This window comes from Gobio gobio (assembly GCF_949357685.1).
Source record: "Gobio gobio genome assembly, chromosome: 3".
Classification (NCBI taxonomy): Eukaryota; Metazoa; Chordata; class Actinopteri; order Cypriniformes; family Gobionidae; genus Gobio; species Gobio gobio.
This window is the reverse complement of record NC_137099.1, coordinates 22,320,010-22,345,169: the sequence shown is the minus strand read 5'-3', so window position 1 is coordinate 22,345,169 and position 25,160 is coordinate 22,320,010. Positions and strand designations below refer to the sequence as shown.

Genomic DNA, 25,160 nt, shown 5'->3' with positions numbered 1-25,160 from the left:
GTTACATTCGAAGTCTGACCTTTAATAATGTGCGCATGTATCAAATGAATGCATTTATATTACATTGAAAAGCCATTACAGTGATCATTAACTAGAGAGTCATATAGGCCTACATGTATTCTAATGTGGGAGGGGAAATAAAACATTTAGCTAAACGTCATTTTATTAACTTTAGCTTTGATTGTATTGAAGTTTATTCGCCACATTTTTCACAAAAAACTACTGCAGTACTGTCACAAACATCCCATTGAAGACCCCTGCTGTACAGCATAAATGGTACAGCAGTTGTATATATTATTGGCACTGCAGATCCATCTATAGTTAATAAGCTACATTTTAAATTGCCACTCATGTCCATGGACTCTTAGAGCACAAATTGATTTAATAGTTTAAAACTGACATGGTTCAGCAAAATAAGAGTGCATCGCTCAGTTTGAGAGGGAGTTTAGTGGCTTATCTATTGAGCTTTAACTGTAGTCATTCAAAGCCTACATAATTCTGGTTCCCTTTTTCACTTGAAATACAGGGGACATGGTTTAATATGAAATTTGTTTAGACTTTAAAGTAATTGTTCATCCAAATTCTCATGAAATTCCAAACTCAAATGACTTTCTTTCTTATGTGGAGCACAAAAGGTGAATTTTTGAAGCATTTCCTGGTCAATAATTTCCATACAATGAATGTGCTCCATAATGACAAAAAGCACTATAAAAGCATCATCAAATATGGCAGATTTAGATGTTGTGTTAGGTTTGATTTAGATGTTGTGTCAGGTTTGATGTCAATGAAGCAGCATGGCTTCTCGCATATCTTGTGACTAAACGCCGGTGAGTGTGTGTGAAATGACAAAAAGCACCATAAAATTATTATCAAATGTGGCAGATTTAAATGTTGTGTCTGGTTTGACCTCAGTGACATCAAACAGTGTTGCTTCTTACAAATCTTGTGACCGAACGAACGTCAGTGAGTGTGTTTACATGCATGTTCTTAAACCAATTATGCTTAATAAGCTGAAAACAGCTGTGGTCATGCTAACACATTAAACCCTTTTCTTTTATTGGCATAAAACTGCTTAAGAATAAACCAATCGACACTGCTAGTTTTTTACCCATTAAACCGATTTCACCCAACCATTAACATATGTTCTTTCAGCTTGTGGAAGTGCGCATGTGTGATATATCAGCATCCTTCGTGCAGATGTAAGCGCATCCAACCAGAGAGAGTGTTTCTGTTTGTATATATACACCGATAAGTCATAACATTATGACCAGGTGAAGGTGAAGTCAATAACACTGATTATCTCCTTATCCTGGTACCTGTTAGTGGGTGGAATATATTAGGCAGCATGTGAACATTTTGACCTCAAAAGCTGATGTGTTAGAAGCAGAAAAAATGGGCAAGCGTAAGGATTTGAGCTTGAGTTTGACAAGGGTGTTCCCGGGGCTGCAGTGGTCAGTATCTATCAAAAGTAGTCCAGGGAAGGAACAGTGGTGAACCGACGACAGGGTCATAGACGGCCAAGATTTATTGATGCACATGGGGAGCGGATGCTGGCCTGTGTGGTCCGATCAAACAGATGAGCTACTGTAGCTCAAATTGCTCAAGAAGTTAATGCTGGTTCTGATAGAAAGGTGTCAGAATACATAATGCATCGCAGTTTGTTGCGTATGGGGCTGCATAGCTGCAGGCCAGTCAGAGTGCCCATGCTGACCCCTGTCCACTGCTGAAAGCACCAACAGTGGGCATGTGAGCATCAGAGCTGGACCACAGAGCAATGGAAGAAGGTGGCCTGGTCTGATGAATCACGTTTTCTTTTACATCACGTGGATGTCCGGGTGCGTGTGTGTCACTTACCTGGGAAACACATGGCACCAGGATGCACTATGGGAAGAAGGCAAGCTGGCGGAGGCCTCGCAACTTACTGGTCTTAAAGGATCTGCTGCTCACATCTTGGTGCCAGGTACCACAGCACACCTTCAGGGGTCTAGTTGAGTCCATGCCTTGACGGTTCAGGCTGTTTTGGCAGCAAAAGAGGGACCAACACAATATTAGGTCATAATGTTATGCCTGATCGGTGTATCATAAAATATTGTACACTTTCTTCACCCAAGAAATTATAAAAATGTGTTCTCATCTCGTGTAGCCGAATGAGAAGTAGTGCAGTTGTAGAAACTGCAAACAAGAGGAGAATATGAGTGTACAAGTTTCCCAATGATATTTTTGAATACTCTATGTGCTTTATTTAACATCACAACTCACACCATAGAAAACTGAGTGGAATACATAGAGTGGAATACATAAATGCTTGCATTTTGGCATCACCACTATGGAATAAAAAAACAGTTTTCTTGCATTGCAGGTAGGGATGTGATGCTGAGGATATTTTCCCACCGGTTAATCGACGTGTGACAACACGATAAACCGGTGTTAAATCGCTAATTTGAAAGCGAAAGTAAAATGCGTTCACGCTCTATTAAGCAGACACATTCAGTTTTTAATTGTAGTGTCTGTTCTCTACCTGAACTAAATTATTTTATTTCTATAAAAAAATCTAATCGACAGTGCTGCTGTCGGCACTGGTAACACCGTCAACACAGACTATCGCAGCAAGCCTAATTGCAGGGTTATTGTTTGGCATGTAAACTGTTATTTCAATTTCATTTTCAAAGCTGACTTTGTTAGTTATCAGCATATGTGTGTGCATGTAAATGATTGAATAGCTTGATGTGGCACACCAAAGGTGCCGTAGTTGATTTGAGAATGGAAGCCAATATTTTCAGTGAAGAATTACAATTTTAATCTGTTTGTCACTAAGAGTTTTTGCATGGCTTCAGAAGACTTGAAATATATCACCTGTCCCCATTTACTTTTATTGTAGGGAAAGAACAGCCAGGATATTCTTCAAAAATATCTCCATTTGTGTTCCATGGAAGAAAGGAGGCTGTATGAGTTTGGAATGACATGAGGGTGAAATAAAGTGTCATTTTTGTGTGAACTATCCCTTTAACAATGGACTACAAGGGTCTCACAAAAGAAAGCTCATCATTCACTGTTGTTTGATATGTTGTTAGCCCTCTCATCATCACCTAACTGCAGGCTAATTGTGTCGGTGCAAGTTAACATGATTGGTGCCTTAGTAATAAATATCAATTATTTGACTCGTTGCATCTGAATAAGTAATTAAGATGCAGATTTGTTTAGTCAGCAGCAGCTATATCTCGCTGTTCCACAAATACACACGTATACACACTTGCTGTTGGCTTTCTTTCATGTCTCTTTATGTTTCTCTCTCTCTCTCTCTCTAATATGCACACAGACGTAGCCACAAAGCTTAGCTATCGACTTCTGACACAAATGGAGTTGAAGCAGGAAATATCAGGTTATCATAATGATCTCTGTTCTTTCCAGATTAGGCAGAGTAGCATATGGCTCTAACACAGGGGAGAGGAAAATAATCCACACACACACACACACACACACACACACACACACACACACACACACACACACACACACACACACACACACACACACACACACACACACACACACACACACACACACACACACACACACACACACACACACACACACACACACAATATCCACATTGTGCACAGATCTCCACAAATCAAAAATCTGATATTCAAATTAAACCTGTAAATAAACAGTTAATTGTAGGATTAAAAGTTTAAAATTATGAAATGTTATATTTAAGAGTCAGCACTATTGTGACCTTTGTGCAAAATGTCAGATTTTCTTGCTTCCATCCAGTGAAGCAGAAGATGCTCTTTCAAATAATGCTGGACAACATGGATCAGAAGTTTATTGAGTGCATGCTGTCAAGAAAGTAAAAATAAAATAAAAAATTCTCTCTTTGAATTTTTTATTTGACTCTAACATAAAATAAATAAATTTCAGAAAGTTCAATGTAAAAATGTTTCTTCTCTTTTTTACTGAAACTGTTATACAATCCACATATAATATATATATAATGCTATATATATATATAAATCATTTTCATTAGTGACCTTAGACTTTTAGATGTGGCGCATGTTGGGTGGATATACTGGATGTATTTGTGTGTTTGCGTATGCCTTGCGTGCATCTACGTATTTTCCTGATAATAATGTGTATTAGGGATTGTGTTAAGCTGCTGTGGAGTATTTTCCAAATGAGGCAGATGGTGTGTGTGTGTGTGTGTGTGTAGGTTTAGGGGTTTGAAGGGCTTCAGTTTTACATGAGTCAGAGATCAGATTGACCCATTTCCTCCACACTCGAATCCTGACATGTGGAAACACACACTCATTTGGGGTTTGTATGTGTCACCGTTCCCCTCCTTCACTCCCCGTTTCCTACATCATCATGATTCCCTGCAGGAAGTGACACGTGTGGTCTTTTCTCTCTCAGCACTGTAAAAGTGAAGGAAGCCTCAGAGTGCAGTGGAGGAATTAAAAATGGATAGGAGACGGGGGAGGCAGCACGGATGAGGGGGTCTGCAACCACTCTGTCTCCTAATGATGTGATGTGATGTGACAAGCGTGGTGCTCATGGGGGCAGAGTTACCATAGCGATTCCCAACACGCCCCCCATCTGTGGCAATCTCCCATGCACAGCATCCATATTTAATGCAACTTTTACTTAGTGCAGTTCAACTGCCCACCCAACTCTTTCTCTCAACACCCCCCCCGCTCCCCCCTTTTTTTGTTTCTCTCGTTCTCTTCGTTGTATTTTCAGAAGTAAGATACATTATACATTTATGGGCTCGAAGTTATAATTATTGAGTTTACGGTAAAGTTTTCCAGCCTGCCTTTAGGAACTGTCATGTATTATCATATATTCCATGCTGTTTTTTTAGTTTTACAGGGTTATAATCTGAATTTTGTATAACTTCCCAGTTATTTTTCGTTCCACTTTTGTTCAAACTGGAACAGATGTTATCAGTTTTTGTTCATCCTACTATAAGCCACAGAATCCAGCTTTCCTGTAGCTCAAACAATAGAGCGTGGCGCTAGCAACGCCAAGGTCATGGGTTCGATTCCCAGGGAAAGCAAGAACTGACAAAAATGTAAAATGTGTACCTTGAATGCAATGTAAGTCGCTTTGGATAAAAGCGTCTGCCAAATGCATAAATGTAAAATAAGCGGTAACACTTTAGTTTAGGGTTCAATTCTCACTATTAACTTTGCTTATTAGCATGCATATTACTAGGATATTGGCTGTTTATTAGTACTTATAAAGCACATATTAATGCCTTATTCTGCATGACCATATTCTACATCCCTTAATCCTACCCAAAACCTAAACTTAACATCTACTAACTATTAATAAGCAGTAATTTGGAGTTAACTGAGGCAAAAGTCGTAGTTAATAGTGAGAATTGGACCCTAATCTATAAACTGTTTCCTTTTTAATCTATCCCCCCACAAAAAAAACTTTTCTGCTAACTCGGCTGACAGCTTTAAAGTGTGAGAAATGGCTTTTAAAGTTTATCGCTTGGAAATGTTTAGCACGCTGAAGTACAATTACTGTCAGTATTCTCTGAACTAAATTAAAGGAATACTTCATCCCAAAAACCCATCATTGATTCACCCTCATGCCATTCTGAATGTATACAGCACAGTTCAAAAGTTTGTGGCCCATAAGATTTTTTAAATGTTTTGAAAGAAGATTCTTATGGTCAACAAGGCTATATTAATTTGATCATCCAAAAAAAAACCATCATTGATTCATGCCATTCTGAATGTATACAGCACAGTTCAAAAGTTTGTGGTCCATAAGATTTTTTAAATGTTTTGAAAGAAGATTCTTATGCTCACCAAGGCTATATTTATTTGATCAAAAATACAGTAAAATTTGTAATATTGTGAAATATTATTACAATTTAAAATAGCTGTTTTATATATTTTAAAGTGTAATTTATTCCTGTGATGGCAAAGCTGAATTTTAAGCAACTATTACTGAAGTTTGCAATGTCACATTATCCTTCAGAAATAATTGTAATATGCTGATTTTTTGGTGCTCAATAACATTTCTTCTTATTATCAATATTGAAAGTGAGTTGTGCTGCTTAATATTTTTGTGGAAATTGCATATCTTTCATTATTCTCTGGTGAATAGAACATTCAAAAGAACATTTATTGTGATTTGTGACGATACAAATGTCTTTACTGTCACTTTTGATCAATGTAATGCATCCTTACCAAATAGAAGTTTTAATTTCTTTTTCTTTTGAGATCTGAGATCTCAAAAGATATATTGCACAATGTCTTCATGACACGTTTCTGTAAATGAAATTGAATGGGGACTAGGGCTGTCAAGAAAAAATAAAACATAATTAAAAATACAGTACATATATAAAATACATAATTTTTGCATTCAATTTAAAATCTTCTGATACCATACAGTTGCTTTCTGTGAAAAGTCGTTATTTGAAAATCTCTCCCTCACTTTCCCATTCACATATATACATTCAAAATTATGTATCAAGATGCATAGTGCCAGTTTTTATGTCAATGACAATCGGCCTTGAGGCCTCATATTTTAATATAACACAAATGATACAAGTTATGGCAAGTTGTATGGCTTCAGAACACTTTGAATATGCAGTAGCACGAGTATTCATTCATTCATTCATTCATTCATTCATTCAATCAATCAATCAATCGTTCATTCAATCAATCAATCGTTCATTCGTTCATTTTTTGGAGCTCAACAGTTCCATTCAGTTTGGAACAACATCAGGGTGTGTAAATGGGTAAACTATTCCTTTAATGCAAGCTAGACTACTCTCTGCCTGTGAAGGCTCTATGTTAGATGATATGTTCATGAATTGATTGACCACTCAGTAATTTGTTATCTGATCCTCAGAGAAAGTCTCACACACAGAGTACTAATTGATTAATGCAATCGATTCATGTCATGTGCTGCGGCCTACACATGTGACTGACAGATATGGTTGCTTGTTCACATGTGTATTTTAGGTTATGAGTGCACTTACAGCTTGGTGATCCACATAAGCAGACAAGCCAATGAGAGGATGGCCAGAGGTCACATGATCTACAGAAGCGCCTACCAGCCGGTACTACTGATTCTACTGAGCGTTCTCCAGCTGGCGCATACGCAAAGTGAGTACACAGACATCAAAAACATATAAAACATAGGCAGAATCCTCTGAAACTTCTTTACATGAAATCTCTTTGTCCTCCAATCCCCACCAGTGTAACGGATAAAGGCACATTTTTAATGCAGTTCACAAAGTTGTATGTAATTAAAAAAATAAGGTTTGTGAACATGCGAAGCAATTTCATAATGCTAAACCAGTTGGACGGATTATAATACTATCCTCCATTTGTTTCTTTCGCTGCACCAAATGTCCGGATCAGTGTTTACAAGATAACTGTGGCCTTCGCTGACTACGTAAAGAAATGACGTCAACATTTAATACATGGATTTTTATCTTTTCATTTGATGACCATGACACAACATTTAAGAAGATAATCAGGCTTGCATTTTGTTATTCTCTAGTAGAAGAGGAAAACATTGTATTGTTCTCTCTGTGGTCTTTGTAATTGAATTTTATACAAATGGTAGAGTAGTTGCACTCAAGGGCTTCCTTGTGTAAACGTTATCTGCGCCTGTGTGTATTAAAGCATGTAAAGTGAAAATGAGGGATTTCATTGCTCATCATCTGGGGTGATGACATGAACATTTACCCACGCTCTAACTTCATTGTTCTGTTTGAACCTGAGCTGAGGTTAGTTACACATGCCATTAGTTTAGAGCTGCTGGGCAGTAGGTTATAGAGCAGATTAATGTGACCTCATCCTTAGATCGAGTGGATTAGCAACCACTGCAGACTGCGTCAATCACACTGCTGATCTGCACTTTTCCTCATCTACAAGTTAATTCACTCTGTCTTTCGTACTAACTGTAATGCACTTCTAATGCACACATGAAGTCACAGCCTGATTTTTAAAGAGGTTTTATGACTTTAAGTCAAAGTCAGGTTTATTGTCAATTTCAACAATGGAGATTAATGTGGTAATTATTTTAAGCCTTAAAAAGAAAAAAAGGGTGTTCACACAATATACTTTCTTGCATCCAAAATCAGGAGGACAGAGTCGAATGGAACGGAATTGTTTAGAATGCATTGCAAGGGTCTTGGCACGTGTTCACAAACAAACAAAACTAAACTAAATAAACTTAATGTATGGTATTGCGTTTAATATTGAAATTCCTACTTTATGGGCCAATTGGCTATTTTATATTTTTTTCATTTTAAACAGCATTTAATACCACTAATTTTAGTTTTTAGTATTTTTTTATTTTTTATTGATTTGATACAATAGTATAGAATTGTAATGTTTGGTACAATGTGAAAATTATTATTGGCTTATACATGTAGGGTTACATGCAGGGTTTAAAATTAACAAGCACTAAATGCAGGTAAAAGTTTCTTGTCAATTGGCCCATAACATTTTAGTAACACAAAATTCTATATTTTATTTTGTTTTAACCAATTGCATTTAAAACATGAAAATAATTATCAGCTTAACTGCATCCCATGTAGGGCTGGACGATTAATCAAAAACTAATCGAAACCGAAATTTAGAACCTCTAACCGACGTCATTTTCCCATGTCAGTTATTTCGGTTTTAGTCACGTGATTCCGCCCCGTCAGTCACATCAAGTGCAGTTTGCCGGCACACGGAAAGATGCTGAAGCGGTTATCTTTGTTTATAGATGCTCAGTATTACTATGGTAATTGCATGTTTTACACAGTTTATACAGGTCAGTTAATTGCAGTTCTTATATGCGCAAGCCCCGAAGCCAGATCACTTTCACTTGCGTCCTCATGAAGTTTGTCAATTAAATGCGTTTAAAGGCTTGCCAGTTTGAACATTAAAGCATTGTGCACTATTCAAGAACAACGTTATGGAAAACTTCTCCGTTCAGTGCTCATGAGCTTTTTTCTGTGTCACAGAGAGCTGAGCTGTGTCGTATCTCTGACAACGCGCGCCAGATCACTTTCACTTGCGTCCTCACAAAGCTTTGTCAGTTGTATTTTTTTTAAGGCCTGCCAGTTTGAACAGTGAAGCGATTTTAGACCATCAGATGTGTATTATGTTGAACTAATGCTTGATATATTCAACTCACAGACAGTAGCTTGTGCGTCACGTGAAGATTGCGCGCAGAGAGGAACGCAGAAACTCATTGTCAATGCTGCCCTGTGATTTATCACTAAAGTAGCTTAGAAACTCACCCGTTATAACATAGATTTAAATACCTTTTGTACAAACCACAGCTTCATAATTAATAGAGACGGTATGACTAATTCACACACACAATCACGCTCTCATTAATGCATTCAAATAAATGTAATGTAGGCCTATGTGCTAATTTATCTGTATCTGATGTACAACAAACAGAAATTTGCCCCATAGACAATAACTGCTGAAAGTGAACCGTTTCCTTCAAGTATTTTAAAATCACAAAGAAATGCACTTTTTCATTAGAAAAAAAAATCCACCTTTAATAGTAGAAAATATGTACAGTACAAACCTTATCAGTGAACTATGAGGGCAAAAAAAGGAAAGTCCCCCAAAAAAAGAGCAAAATAATCTTTCATTAATCGTAATCGAGGTAAAATGTTCAATTAATCGAGATTTTTATTTTTGGTCAAATCATTACAGCCCTAATCCCATGACATGTGTATATGCAGTAAACTTATTATACTATTATATTATGTGCATTTGTCGCCTGTTAATTTTAAACCCTGCCTATTAACCTTTAAGTTATACTTCTCTATGTGAGAACTATAACTTAAAGATGTATGGAGACATTCATGTTCTTTCTGGACACTTAAAATACTCCTCCGATTTTGGTAATTCAGGCAAGTGTTATACATCATTATAATCTGTTAAGTTTCTACTTTTATTTATGTACACTCATAATAAAAACTAAATGTTGTACTTTTTGCAAAATAAAGAAAACCAACATGATGCGTGATCTGCAGCCTCTCTGTCAATGAAGTCCAATCTGGTACTTCAGAAAATTAACTGTAACTTAGTGAATACTTGTCACACCAACATGAGACATAAGTCTAAAGAAACGTTGAAATGTCAGGTTTTAAATCATGTAAATCAGATTGAAAACAAATATTCTCTGTTTATGTAATATGTTTGAAAATTAAGAGATGTCAGTTGTTTGCAAGTGTCTCATTATCCACTAATGCGGCCACACCCACGGAGCGTGCATTCTTTTCAAAGGCTAACTCTGACGTGGTCTATGCAAGTATATCCTCGCCCGCATCATCTCGAATAGACACATCTAGTTTAGTACATGTACTTTACATCGTTTGAGACATGGTGAGGAATAATCCTGGAATAATTTATCCTGGAAAAAAAGCGGTTTATTTGAGGATTGTGAGGTAAGTTTATTCTGTTAGTGTCTGTGAATATTAAACCACAAAAGACAGATTAAATGTTTTGACAAATTATTACTTGTTTTCTGTAAAATAGCCTAGTGTCACATCAATAAAGCTTTTGTTCGCAAATTTCTGCTCAGATGCTATAAATATACTAGGCTACCAGTCAAACATTTTGTGTACAATACTTGTTGTAGCCATTAAAACATATTTTGTTTCATATTATAGCCTAATTTTTTTTTATTTAATCTATGTTGATTATGAAAAGTGAACAGCACGAGTAAGATGGGACACATCATAAGATGTGCAATAAGTCGGTAGACATGGAGTGGGTCAGACATGATTTTGACCACTTCATTAAGTTTTGTTTTGTAGAAAGCCTTTCTTTAAAGTGAATTTCGTTTTTTTTTTATTGTGTCTTAGTTTTAATTAATGTTTCATCAGCCAATTGCCCGTATTTAATACATAGTATTTTAATTAATACTATACTCTTTGAAATCATAATTGCATTGCATTATGTTGTTTTAATCTCCAAACATTTTACTTGTAACATTCATCATTACAATTATTCAGTTATTTGTATTTACTGAATACTGAATTTTGTTCAATGGCACAATATTACTGTTTTTGTTGTTGTTGTTGTTGTTGCTGTTTTTTTAACATGAGACTTCTTTCAAAAACATAAAAAATAGTAATGCCAAATCTTTTGCCTGTGGCTCACGTTTTATATTGTTAGCTATTTTCTAAATAAACTACAACAAAATATATTTATTTTGTCCTGTTCCTTAGCTCCCTCTCACATACCTGACTCAAAGGCTCATTCATTATGCAGCTCATTATGTGGTTCTTTGTTCTCTCAGGTGTAAATCACAGCATTATTCATGATCATTCACACCCCTTCACATACAGGCTTTGTAAAGAAAAGCTGTCTTACAAAATTTAAAGGCCCCACTTTATATTATAATTGTATATTTTTATTTGTATATTTTTATAATTTATGTTCAAATTGTATTGCAAAACACCTTTGCTGATATTGAGGTGGGATACGGGTAGGGTTAGGGACAGGTGTAAGGGAAGTGTCAACTGTGTAATTACAAATGTAACTACAGAAATGTATTACAGGTGTAATTACATGCAGGTATTTTTTTTAAATGTAAAAACATGTATGCTCACAATAAGTGCATTGTATCAAATTATTAATTAAAATGTTAGTACATAGTAGTTAAGGCCACCTAATATAAAGTGGGTCCAATTTTAATCAATATATTGTTTTATGTGAATGAGAAGGCACAATGATTCTCACATCAGTTTGAAGCAAAAACTAAGGGAACAACACCCATTAGTCAAAAGTCTTGTGGACACAAATCTACCATCAACATTTTTTGTTTTTCAAAAACCATGCATAAATGTTATTCTCTCAAAAATACAAGCATGTACATTCATTTTGCTAACATATTATGGTAGCCCAGTTTGTTCTGAATACAGTGTAATGACATATTTGTCATATTAATATGTTTAAAAGCTACTAAATGTCAGAGCATGTCAAAACTTCTAAAGGGCCCCAAAGGTCCTCTAGGGGTTAATTATGTGTCACCTTATACAAACCAACAATCTCTGTTCTTCTTGGCAGGTGCTCCTCGGTTCACTCGGATGCCCACTGATCAGATAGGTGTTCAGGGGGGCGTGGCCTCCTTTGTATGTCAAGCCACAGGAGATCCACAGCCCAAAATTTTATGGAGTAGAAAAGGCAAAAAAGTCACCAACCAGAGATTTGAGGTAAACTCCTGACCCCCGACTGCACAAACCGTACAAACAGCTTTCTTACACATTTGCTGCAAGCAGCGATTATAAGGTTGTAAGTTGTAACACTACTAAAGTGAGATTCCCATAGTACACTTCCTTTAACTTCACACATTTGCCCTGGCTCAGTGGATTTCATACACGTGGTCTATAAAGTCACACAAGCTATTCAGGGAGTTACTAACACATTTCTCTCTTTCTGTCTGCAGGTGATAGATTTTGAGGATGGTTCAGGGTCTGTGTTGCGAGTGCAGCCTCTTCGGACTCCGCGTGATGAGGCTATATATGAATGTGTGGCATCTAATGATAAGGGGGAGATCAGCGCCTCCACGCGTCTCAGTGTTCTTCGCGGTAGGTACAAGGTCTGACTGGAAGCGTCTTCAAAAAATGTGCTTTAACTTGAACTTCTGAAGTGCGTTTCTGTTAAGCTTGCCTGATACATGGCATTTATGTTATTTTTAGAGAAGCACCACACAGAATTTTTGGAAATACTAATTTTAACACCAAAAGTAATTATTGGTTTCATGCACTGACCAATAATCAATATAATGGCCAATATACAGCTATAGGTACAGTCAAGTTCCTCCACACCAAACTCGCTCATCCATGTCTTTATGGACCTTGCTTTAGAGTTCCTTTCACCGGAACTGAGGGGCCAAGCCTAACCCCTGTAAAAACCACCCCACACCATAATCCCCCTTCCACCAAACTTTACACCTGGCACAGTGCAGTCAGGCAAGTACCGTTCTGCGATGACATTTTATGTGGCCTACCACTTCGTGGCTGAGTTGCTGTTGTTCACATTTGCGTCCACTTTTGTTATAATACCACTAACAGTTGACCGTGGAATATTTAGTAGTGAGGAATTTTCACAAATAGACTTGCACAGGTGGCAACCTATCACGGTACCACACTTGAATTCACTGAGCTCCTGAGAGTGACCCATTCTTTCACAAATGTTTGTAGAAGCGGTCTGTATAGCTAGGTGCTTGATTTTATACATCTGTTGCCATGGAAGTGATTGGAACACCTGAATTAAATTATTTGGAGGGGTGTCCCAATACTTTTGGCAATATAGTGTATAATAGTACAGGCTGTTTACAGTCTACAGCAGGGGTGCCCAAACTTTTTCCTATGAAGGGCCAAAAATCAAACTTAGATTGACAGCCGTGGGCCAAAAGTAAATTTTGCATCTTAAATCAAACTGTATTACATTAAAGTTGCTATGGGTTTATTTTTGTCATAATATTTAAAATAAATATAAAACAACTTTAATCTGATTAACTAATGCAGTTTTATTTGTAAAGTTTTGCATTTTAATGAACAATTAAATGGGCAACAATCCCCAAGTGTTCAATGTACAATAAAGTTCAATGCCAAATACACAAGCAATAAAACCATGTGGTTGCAATGTCAGTGACCTAATGAGAGATATGAAGTCCTTATTTTTCAGAAGTTTATCAAGATTGGGCGTTTATTGACGTCATGTGTCGCAAAGCACGCGGTGCTGCACTTTGAATTGCACATTTACAATATTTTTTTTATTAATTTACATTTCATTTAAACATTTAATTTCAGTTTACTCTGTTGTAGTTCAACAATAAAACAAACAAAATTGTTATGTCAAATTAGAAATGACAATCTGTGTCGAAGGTCTCTCTCTCTCTCTCTCTCTCTCTCTCTCTCTCTCTCTCTCTCTCTCTCTCTCTCTCTCTCTCCCCTCGGACGGTACGGTGGGCCAAATCAAAGGTTACCACGGGCCAACTTTGGCCCGCGGGCCCTAGTTTGGGCATCTCTGGTCTACAGGAATAGGTCTTTAAAGTTACATTAAGCGATATCTGTTCGAAACAATGTTTACAAAAAAGTGTATCGTACTGAGGACCATAACACTTGTAGGCAATCAGCAGTAAGGAGCGTATACACTCATGATGTTGCATGATGTGCCTGTGTTACATAGTGTGTTGATGAATTTGGGGCAGAGCTATCAAGATGTGTGATCTGTTTGAGTAGGGGCGTGTTTGTTTTGGTGATTTTCAGTGTTAACAGAGGTGTGAGTGTAATGTTTGTTTGTATTTATTTATTCCAGAGGACCAGCTTCCTGCTGGTTTCCCATCTATTGATATGGGTCCTCAGCTGAAGGTGGTGGAGCGTTCTCGCACCGCTACCATGCTGTGTGCAGCCAGCGGAACACCTGACCCCGAGATCACCTGGTTTAAAGATTTCCTCCCCATAGATACACACACTCATGGCCGGATCAAACAACTACGCTCAGGTGTGTGTGCTCTGAAGGGTTTAGAGTCTTTGTTCTCTTATTCTTGTCATTTGTTTAAAGGTGCACTTAGCAAATTTTTCTTATTAAAAATTAAATAGTACATTTTATTGATATGTTTTTATTATTTTTAAATTATGTAAACTCACATGAAATTAAGTCATATCAGTAGCTTTATAAAAAAAATGGTTCAGTCTACATAGAGCTGGTGTCCTCATGGGGACAGACATGTTGACATCACATAATAATAATAATAATAATAATAATAATAATAATAATAATAATAATGTAATATGCTTACTTCAAATACATACTAGGAATTCATCGATATTAAAATTCTTAAGATTACACCTGACAATGTTATTAAATTGAAAGTGCTTTTAAATAGTAACTTTAAGTGAGTTTTAAATGCAGGTAGAGCTAATCTAAATGTAACAAAAAATATCGGCTGATACCGATAAATTTAAATTTCTAGTATTGAATGATAATCAATGTACAGATATATATTTTATATACTATATACTTTAAAAACATAATTATAAAAGTACCTGTAAACAAAGAACAACAAGGAAACCAGACATAAAAGACACAACATAACCGTGGGAAAAATTAAATGTCCAGACACACAGTCACTGCAGGACCGATGAAACAAACCATGACATCCATCAACTCCCATGCCGCAAACTTGCACGCATAACCTCACTGAGTGCACCTTTAAAGAAATCCTTTAGCCAATGTGCTTTCACACACACACACACACACACACACAGAGTCTCAAACACACTGTTTTTGCTGTGTGACAACCTTAAGTGATAAATGTGCTGTCTCTCTTTCTGTGTTTTAATCTACAGAGTCCTTTGGTAAGTGTGTTATTTTGAGGCACAACACACACTCACACACACACACACACACACACACATGTTCACACAACACACAAACATGTCGTAATTGGTAAAGCGCATGACATATCTATATATTGAATTTCCCCTAACAATATAGTCACCCCCTCTCCACACACATATAGTCAGAATATATTGTGTTAACACACAGCATTCACATACCGTTGATAGTTGTCCTTACCTGAGCACTGCCCCTCTAACGTGTGGTACTGAGCCTCTTGCTTCCACTCTTACTTACGTTTTCTCACTCCCTCCTTCACTGGCTCACTCTTTCACGTCTCCAAATGCTCACTGCCCTCGGCATTGGATTTCCTGCATCACTACCCCCTCTCACTCTTTCAGATCTCTCTCTTTCTCTCTTTCTCTTACTTTGTTGCCTAGATAGGTTTGAATGTCCTAATGCTGAATGTTACAGTGGCTTTTCACCCAAAACCGTGGCCTTTTTGGCTTTCCTCTCTCTCTGGGCTCGAGTCTGCCTGTCTTAAGTCTCTGTGTTCTTTTCAATGAATTTCCTAAGTGCACTGGTTTTATGATCAGCTTTTTTAGAAAACAGGTGTCATCCAGAGGTTGTGCTATGAATAATCATTATCCATCACTGACGGGCTCGGTTGTAAATTTTCCGTCATGTTTTTTTTCCTGTCGTTAAACACTTGGTATTTTTGCTGTGATATTGATATTACAAGAACTTTAGCAGATTCTTGGATTTTTGTTTTTATTCCACTCTTCGTTTTTCTAATCTGGTCATCTAATTTAATAAGCAATAGTTTTTCTCCCCAAATCATCATTTACAATTCACAGGGGTGCTTTAAGGGTGTGTTCACACTTGTTAGGGTTTTTTTTTTTTTTTTTTAATAAGTGCCAACTGAACCTTGGTGTACACCAAAAAAACAGTTTTTCTCATTATAGGAGCTATGTTGTTTATTACAGTTCGACAAAGGCATCAGAAGCGGCGTCTCCTCGCAGGATCTTCATTTGTGTGTGCTCTTTTGATTCCTTTTTCACATTTTTAAGCTCTTTGTGAGTTGTCAGCTGGTAAAAATACCATCATATGTATGTACGTACAAGAAGCACATTCAGCGCACAGCATTGTTTTGGATGTTCGGTATAATTTGTTTATTTTTGGTCCAAACCAAAAGAACCAAGAACCAAAAGCAAACTACAAGTGTGAACCTAAAACTTTTTTACCCCTTTTTTTCTTTACTTCTAATTAGGGATGCGCCTGAAGCGTAAATCTGAATTTGCAAAGGCACGGAAAACGAGTAATGCATTCTACGGAGCTGCGGTAGTCGGTTATATTACAGTACATCAGTTTTAACTTATCACGTGAAGATAGTTGGAGACGATGTGACGATGTCAGAAGATTTGGTGCACAACAGATCCTAAGCATCATTGACAAATATCTTGTAAAATGTGTGGTCAATACCACCGCCCCTATACACAGAGTACACGTGGTCGCGGATTTGAAGTATACTATATAATTACCCAACTATATAATTGCGAGAGAACGCTAAAGAAAACCCATCCCATCTTGTATTTCTTTACATCACCATGTCACTTTAGAGTCTCCGTAGAATGCGTCATTTCCTTTCCGAGCATAGTATTCGACTTCGGGCACATCTCTACTTCTAATTCCTATATGCATATTTGGTTACACTTTTTATTTCGATAGTCCACTTTAGAATCTATTGTAGAAAAAAACTATTAGTAACTTTGCAACTACATGTTAACTCTCATTAATTTTCAACTACATGTCAACTAACTCATTAGAGTATTAGTAGACTGTTAGGTTAGGGTTAGTAGAATAAGTTGACGTACTTGAAAAGTACTTATAGTCAGTAGAATGTCTGGGGGGGACCATTTAAATAAAGTGTTACCAGATATTAAGACCGTCTACTAATACTTTAATGACTGCTAGTTGACTTGTAGTTGCAAAGTTACTTATAGTTAGGAGAATGTCTAAAGTGGACTATCGAAATAAAGTGTTACCACATATTTTTCTATGGGAATAGTTAAAAGATGTTTCTGAAATTGGGATACACGATACCCAGATGCTTTTTTTTTTTTTTATCTGTGAAAAATGAAATTAATTAAATAATTTGGAACCTTATTTTTTAAATTGTAACATATTTATAAAATATAAACATAATCGTCAATATTTTTTAAAAACTTGCTAAATGACGGAAAATTTTCAGTTAGTTTTGGTTAAGACGACCTCTGTTGTCATCTCATAAAATCCCAACACACACTTTGCACTTAAGACATGAAGAGTCTCCCTCTTCCCCTCTTTCTCTTTCTTGCACACTTTCTTTTTGCTGTTTCTTTTTTATCCTTCTGTCTTTCTGTTTTCTTACTCTGTATCTCTTTTTCACTCTCTCTCTCTCTCTCTCTCTCTCTCTCTCTCTCTCTCTCTCTCTCTCTCTCTGTCACTTAGTTTTTTTCTCTCATTCTCCCTCGCTTCACTAACTCGTCTTCTCTTTAATCTCCCATCTGCTTTCATTCTCACACATCCAGGGGGTACGCCTATCCGAGGTAAGAGACTAAAGCAACCCACCACATCTATCCTCACCTTATCGCTCTTTCTTTCTTCCTTTTCCCCTTCCCCTTCCTCTCTCTTTCCATCTCTCTCTCTCTTTCTTTCTCTCTCTCTCCCTGATTGTTTAGCTAACCGTGTCATTTTCAGAGACTGTTTATCATGATTAATGTTTGGGTTCTGTTGTCATTATAAAACTACCCCCCCCCCCCCCCCCCTTAAGATCTTTAGATCTTAACTGAACTGAATGTGTTATTTTCATGGTGAATTAAAATTAAATAGACTGAGAAAATGTTCTGAGTTGATCAAATAATTTGAAATCTCTACTTTAGGGGAAAAAATTTAAGAGTATTTACTTTAGTGGTTGTTCCGTATGGTTTTTAAAGGCCCCATGACATTGTCTGATGCAGTTTTCTTTCTTGTGGTGATGTATTACCTATTGAAAAAGGAAGCGTGGGCAGGACATATTGAAAGGCTCATCACTAAAATGTACGTACGTGGTATTAAAAAGAGGGACGTTCTCAATCTAGAGAGCATATTATTTAACAAAAAATTGATAGATGAGTCATCTATAGTTTTTGGTCTGTTGTCCCCAAAGGCTATACATTTTAAATGTGTATATTCTCTAAAAGTGTATAGCATTTAAATAACTTCAAAGCTAACTGTCATGGACTAAAAGTCATGAAAATTTACGTTTTATTTTAATATTTGATTTTTATGGGATCTTTAAACTTTTATTTTTGGTCCCCTTTCCAACATTGAATGGTTGCATCATTGCTTGAAACTGGAGAGGAAAATGTAGTAGAGGAGCAGATATCAGAGATAAGGCCTTGATATACTTGAAGCATAATCGAAGAGCGAACTAATGTAGCTCATTTCGAACAAAATGGAAGTTCCAAACTCAAAAATCTTTCTGGAAAAGTTTGCTACAGATTGTAAACACCTTTTGTATTATCATTGGTCCGTGGCTATTACATAATAGGTTAGGTGTGCGCAGAGGCTCCGCCTTCTTTCACGTGGAAACCTTTTCCAGTTAATTTTTCCTGTTCAGTCTGTTGAGGTCAGACATCTGAGAGTGAAAACTTGAACATAGAAAAATTTAACTTCTGATAAAATGTGATGCTGACACTGTTTTTCATGTTTAATACAGTAAAGCTGTTGATATTAAAGGAACACTCCACTTTTTTTGAAAATAGGCTCATTTTCCAACTCCCCAAGAGTAAAACAGTTGAGTTTTACCGTTTTCGAATCCATTCAGCCGATCTCAGGGTCTGGCGGTATCACTTTTAGCATAGCTTAGCATAGATCATTGAATCTGATTAGACCGTTAGCATCTTGCTCAAAAAAAATTACCAAAGAGTACCATGGGTGCAGCAGGCGCAATTATATTACGCAGCACCTGAAAATAGTCCCCAGCACGCTCCCTGTGCAAGCAGGTTGTCACGTTGGTTATGTTGATGGAAGTTAGCCTATTTTCAGGCGCTGTGTAATATCATTGCGCTGTTGCACTCATGGTACGGCAGCAAAGTTCCTTGCTTATTACGCAGGAATGAGAGTATAGTTCCTAGTCATATCGGCCTAGAAAATCCCAACTTTACATTTTCCATTTGTCTTAGTACATGATGTAACTACAGAAGAGTCACGTTTTAAATAGGAAAAATATCAAAACTCTTTGGTCATTTTTTTTGAGCGAGATGCTAATGGTCTAATCAGATTCAATGATCAATGCTAAGCTATGCTAAAAGTGCTACCGCTAGACCCGGAGATCGGCTGAATGGATTCGAAAACGGTGAAACTCAACTGTTTAACTCTAGGGGAGTTGGAAAATGAGCCTATTTTCAAAAAAAGTGGAGTGTTCCTTTAAGCTATCTTTTATATAAAGTGCTAAAACGTGACGTGACTTTACTGGAGTGCCTTAGAGCTCGTGCAAACATAACCACGTTGCTTTGATCAGATGATTTTCTTATGCTTTATTAAAATGCTAGCTGTTTTCAAAAATGTTTTGTTTATTTTGTTATTGAGAATAAAGCACGCAGCACATATTTACACATCTAAACGCCACTCTCAGCAGTGCGGATAGCGTTGGATGTTGGCTTACAGTTTAACGCTGGTCACATATTTCGAACTTCGTTTTACCCCTAAGCAAAGAACCAAAAAGAACTTTGCCATGAGCATATCAGGGCCTTTATGTGTTTTCCAGATGAATGATGGGAAAAGAGAAGCAATTCGCTAAATAATAAACAATATACTGTATTATATTGTGAAAATATGGACCAAATCTACTTAGAAAGTATTGCTCATGTATAAGACATTACACTAGCATTATAGAATTGCTTATTAACTTTGTGAAAAGTAAATGAAATTACAGTAAGTATATTAACTTAAGTAAAACAATATACAATATATAAAATGTGTTTGTTTGGTTTGGTTTTGTTCTGTTATGATCAACAGCATGCCACAGTTACTGTCGATTAGTTTACAAGCTTAACTTGCACAGAACCCGGAACATTCCATCAAAACGACTGGGCTGGTGACAAAGTCTGTGTGTGTGTCGTTGTGTTGTAAATGTTTTGCCTTTTATATGTGCATGTGTATCCAGGTGCACTTCAGATTGATCAGAGTGAAGAAACTGATCAGGGTAAATACGAGTGTGTCGCGACCAACAGTGAAGGAACGCGCTACTCGACACCAGCTAACCTATACGTCAGAGGTACAGCTTTGAGTTACTTATTTGAGTGCTGTAGAATTAGAAATTAAAACCTGTAACTAACACATTCTTATGAATAGATACATCAAAGCAAATCTTTGTAGTCTGATCTGTCTGATTCTTCTTAGATCATCACCTCTTACTTAGATATGTTGTCATTTTTTGTTTGTTTCTCCCTGTTGGCTCACTGTCGGACTCCTGTGTAGAGTTAAGAGATGGTAAGTGCTCTTCCTCTCAAACCAGTTCTGTTTCTCTTACTCTAATCTGAGTCTCAGACCCTCACATCTACATAATCCTTTCCCTTCCCCAGTGGGATTCCCTCCCTCCGGACAGTCTAACTTTCCAGATCCTAATACTGCAAATGTCATTTGACACTAATCCGCCATATTTCACCTGATCCTACTTAACTGCATTCCATAATATCATGCTGATAGCAAATGATATCCTAGTAATGCTGTTTACCCATTTGAACTTCTGTCCATTGAAATTTATAAAAGGACAATTTATTTCATACATTCATCCTAGGTTATCTGTGTGTTTGTTATAGAATACTGTGAAGTTACTGCTCCATCATTTTCACAAATTATTTTCACAATTTGTTAGTACGGAAAAGTGTGGAAACTTTAGTTTGAAAAGAAAATGAGGTAGAAGTAAAAAAAAATTATATAATATATAATAATTTTCTTGGACTGCTAGTAAAATTACAAGAAAGCATCTATAACATAGGACCATACAAATTTTTTTTTTTAAATCTATATATATTTATATTTGTGAGGTCAGGCACTGATGTTGGACGAGAAGGCCTGGCTCGCAGTCTCCGCTCTAATTCATCCCAAAGGTGTTCTATCTATGCAGGCCAGTCAAGCTCCTCCACACCAAACTCGCTCATTTATGGACCTTGCTTTGTGCACTGGTGCACACTGGTGTGATTCATCACTACAGAGAACACATCTCCACTACTCTAGAGTCCACCATTGCATCTGATGCTTTGCATTGCACTTGGGGATGTAAGGCTTGGATGTGGCCATGGAAACCCATTCCATGAAGCTCTCTACTTCTGCGCTCTGTGCGCCTCAGCATGTGCTGACCCCGCTCTGTATATATATGTATATATATATATATATTAGGGCTGTCAGAAGATTAATCGCGATTAATCGCATCCAAAATAAAAGTTTGTGTTTACATAACATATGTGTGTGTACTCTGTTAATTATTATTTATATATAAATACACACACAAGCATGTATATATTTAAGAAAAAAATATTATTAATATATATAAAACATTTATATTTATATATATTATAGATTATATAAATGTATATACAGTATATACATGCAAATATTTCTTATATATATACATGAATGTGTGTGTATTTATATATAAATAATAATTAACAGAGTACACACACATATGTTATGTAAACACAAACTTTTATTTTGGATGCGATTTATCGCGATTTAACTATTATGACCACTGACAGGTGAAGTGAATAACACTGATTATCTCTTCATCACGGCACCTGTTAGTGGGTGGGATATATTAGGCTGCTAGTGAACATTTTGTCCTCAAAGTTGATGTTGGAAGCAGGGAAACTGAGCAAGTGTTTGAGCGAGTTTGACAAGGGCCGAATTGTGATGGCTAGACAACTGGGTCAGAGCATCTCCAAAACTGCAGCTCTTGTGGGGTGTTCCTGGTCTGCAGTGGTCAGTATCTATCAAAAGTGGTCCAAGGAAGGAACAGTGGTGAACCGGCGACAGGGTCATGGGCGGCCAAGGCTGATGAATCACTTTTCTTTTACATCACGTGGATGGCTGTGTGCGTGTGTGTCGCTTACCTGGGGAACACATGGCACCAGGATGCACTATGGGAAGAAGGCAAGCTTGCAGAGGCAGTGTGATGCTTTGGGCAATGTTCTGCTGGGAAACCTTGGGTCCTGCCATCCATGTGGATGTTACTTTAACATGTACCACCTACCTAAGCATTGTTGCAGACCATGTACACTCTTTCATGGAAACGGTATTCCCTGGTGGCTGTGGCCTCTTTCAGCAGGATAATGCTTAGTGCTTAGGTCCGTGAGATGGTGGTCCAGTGGGTTAAACCATGGAACTGATACGCTGAAGGTTGATGGTTCAATCCCAGCAGTCACCACCAGTGTGTCCTTGAGCAAGGCACTTTCTCCATGGGGATCCCAGGGGGATTGTCCCTGTAATAAGGGCACTGTAAGTCGCTTTGGATAAAAGCGTCTGCCAAATGCATAAAAAATTTTTTTTTAAAAATGTAATCACGCCCTGCCACAAAGCAAAAATGGTTCAGGAATGGTTTGAGGAGCACAACAACGAGTTTGAGGTGTTGACTTGGCCTCCAAATTCCAAAAGTCTGATCCATGGAGGCCCCATCTCGCAACTTACAGGACTTAAAGGATCTGCTACTTACATCTTGGTTCCAGATACCACAGCACACCTTCAGGGGTCTAGTGGAGTCCATGCCTCCACGGGTCAGGGCTGTTTTAGCAGCAAAAGGGGGACCAACACAATATTAGGAACAAAAATTACTAATGCACCCCATCTATTATTAACATTTTCATAAACCAGCCAGTAAAATCCAGTATTTTATAAACTTTTTTTAACATTTAAAAGACAAACTCGCTATCACTATCTGGCACACTTTACCTCACAGATACCATTTTGAGAGATGATTTTTCATTTGTGACCCTGGACCACAATAATGAATAATAATTAATAATAATAAACGAGCTTTCCATTGATGTATAGTTTGTTAGGATAGGACAATATTTGGCCGAGATGCAACAATTTGACAATCTGGAATCTGAGGGTGCAAAGAAATCTAAATATTGAGAAAATCGCCTTTAAAGTTGTCCAAATGAAGTCCATAGCAATGCATATTACTACTAATAATACATTTTTTATATATTTACGCTTGGAAATTTACAAAGTATATTCATGGAACATGATCTCTACTTAAAGGGTTAGTTCACCCCAAAATTAATAAAGGTTAATAAAGGGCTGCTGAAGCAAATCGATGCGTTTATGTAAGAAAAATATCCATATTTAAAACTTTATAAAGTAAATTATCTAGCTTCTGGCCGATCACCTTCCGTATTCAACTTAGGGAAAAACTGTAGCGCCCGCGCCTCCCGCAGTTCAAAATGCTTACGCTACATCTGACGAGCGTAACTGGTGTGCAATCGATATCCTAATAATTTTTGGCATAAAAGAAAAATCAATAATTTTGACCCATGCAATGTATTGTTGGCTATTGCCACAAATATGACTTATGACTGGTTTTGTGGTCTAGGGTCACATATAATGCTTCATGGCTAATCATTAGCTAAATGTACCTGTATTTGTGCTCCAGTATTTCACCTAAATATATGTCATTATATGATGTTTATGAAATATATGATATTTTTAGACCTGGATAAATTTGCTTTGACAAAAAAAAAGAACTCCTTGCCTTGTAGAATAGTACTTTGACATGCCAAATACAGTTTTAGCATAAAAAATGCGCATCACTTTTCTCATGTGCATCTCTCGATCATAGGCAGCTGTATTTGATGGCTTCTTTTCGAAGTCTAGTCACCTGATAACAATTATGCATAGTTTGATCCATTAAAGATGTGACACAGCCATGTCTTATCCCAGTCTTCTCTACAACACATATTAATAACCTGCAGCGTATACAACACCCTGAGGGCGTATCTTCTTAGACGCAGTGCTCTTTGTAGCATTAATAATGTCTTTAGCATGAGTTAGTAAATGGCTCACTGTCTTTCACACCCTCAGTGCGTCGCATCCCTCCTCGGTTCTCAGTGCCACCGATGGATTATGAGATCATGCCGGGAGGAAGTGTGAATATCTCCTGTCAGGCAGTGGGCGTTCCCATGCCATATGTCAAATGGATGCTGGGAGCCGAGGATTTGACACCAGAAGATGACATGCCTATTGGGCGAAATGTTTTGGAGCTCACAGATGTACGCCAGTCTGCCAACTACACGTGTGTGGCAATGTCTACACTCGGAGTTATTGAAACTGTTGCCCAGATCACAGTTAAAGGTACACCGGAGTGATGGTAAAAGACTGTCAAAGACGATGCTTAATGTTATTGAAGAAAAAAAACATTTAGTTAAACAATATGTTCCATATGCAGAGCTAATATTAAGGAAGCAGGGTGGCTGATAGTTGTTCCAAAACCTAGTGAGATGCCTTGCTGTCTCTTGCCTGGCTAACTAAATTGTAATCTCTTAAGTCAATGACTTGGCACTCATCATAGGCTACTAAGACTCAATTGGAGTGCACTTCAAACACATTGATTTCTAAAGGCTTGTTCATTTTTTTTGAGCAAACAAGCTGAAATAAGCATAAAAATTGCTCAAGTTTCTGCTTCAGAATTTGGCAAATATTAGCTATTGTAGGAGGCAGTATAAATGCTGTCTATCTTTTGTTACAAACTTTGCATTAGGAATGTCTGTGATGCCTTAAAATGCTATCATATGTCATGTAATT

General features: G+C 37.1%; 1 protein-coding gene across 1 annotated transcript in view; it reads left to right on the top strand.

Annotated features, from left to right (window-relative positions):
- Positions 1–25,160, top strand: part of ptprdb (protein tyrosine phosphatase receptor type Db) — a 67,815-nt gene that overhangs the window by 10,856 nt on the left and 31,799 nt on the right. The window contains exons 2-9 of the mRNA XM_079812110.1: positions 6,984–7,127; positions 12,060–12,205; positions 12,439–12,580; positions 14,316–14,507; positions 17,909–17,926; positions 20,527–20,637; positions 20,841–20,852; positions 24,441–24,710. Of these exons, the coding sequence (XP_079668236.1) occupies positions 7,040–7,127; positions 12,060–12,205; positions 12,439–12,580; positions 14,316–14,507; positions 17,909–17,926; positions 20,527–20,637; positions 20,841–20,852; positions 24,441–24,710 (979 nt within the window). The 5' untranslated portion in view covers positions 6,984–7,039. The remainder of the gene's footprint in view (positions 1–6,983; positions 7,128–12,059; positions 12,206–12,438; positions 12,581–14,315; positions 14,508–17,908; positions 17,927–20,526; positions 20,638–20,840; positions 20,853–24,440; positions 24,711–25,160) is intronic.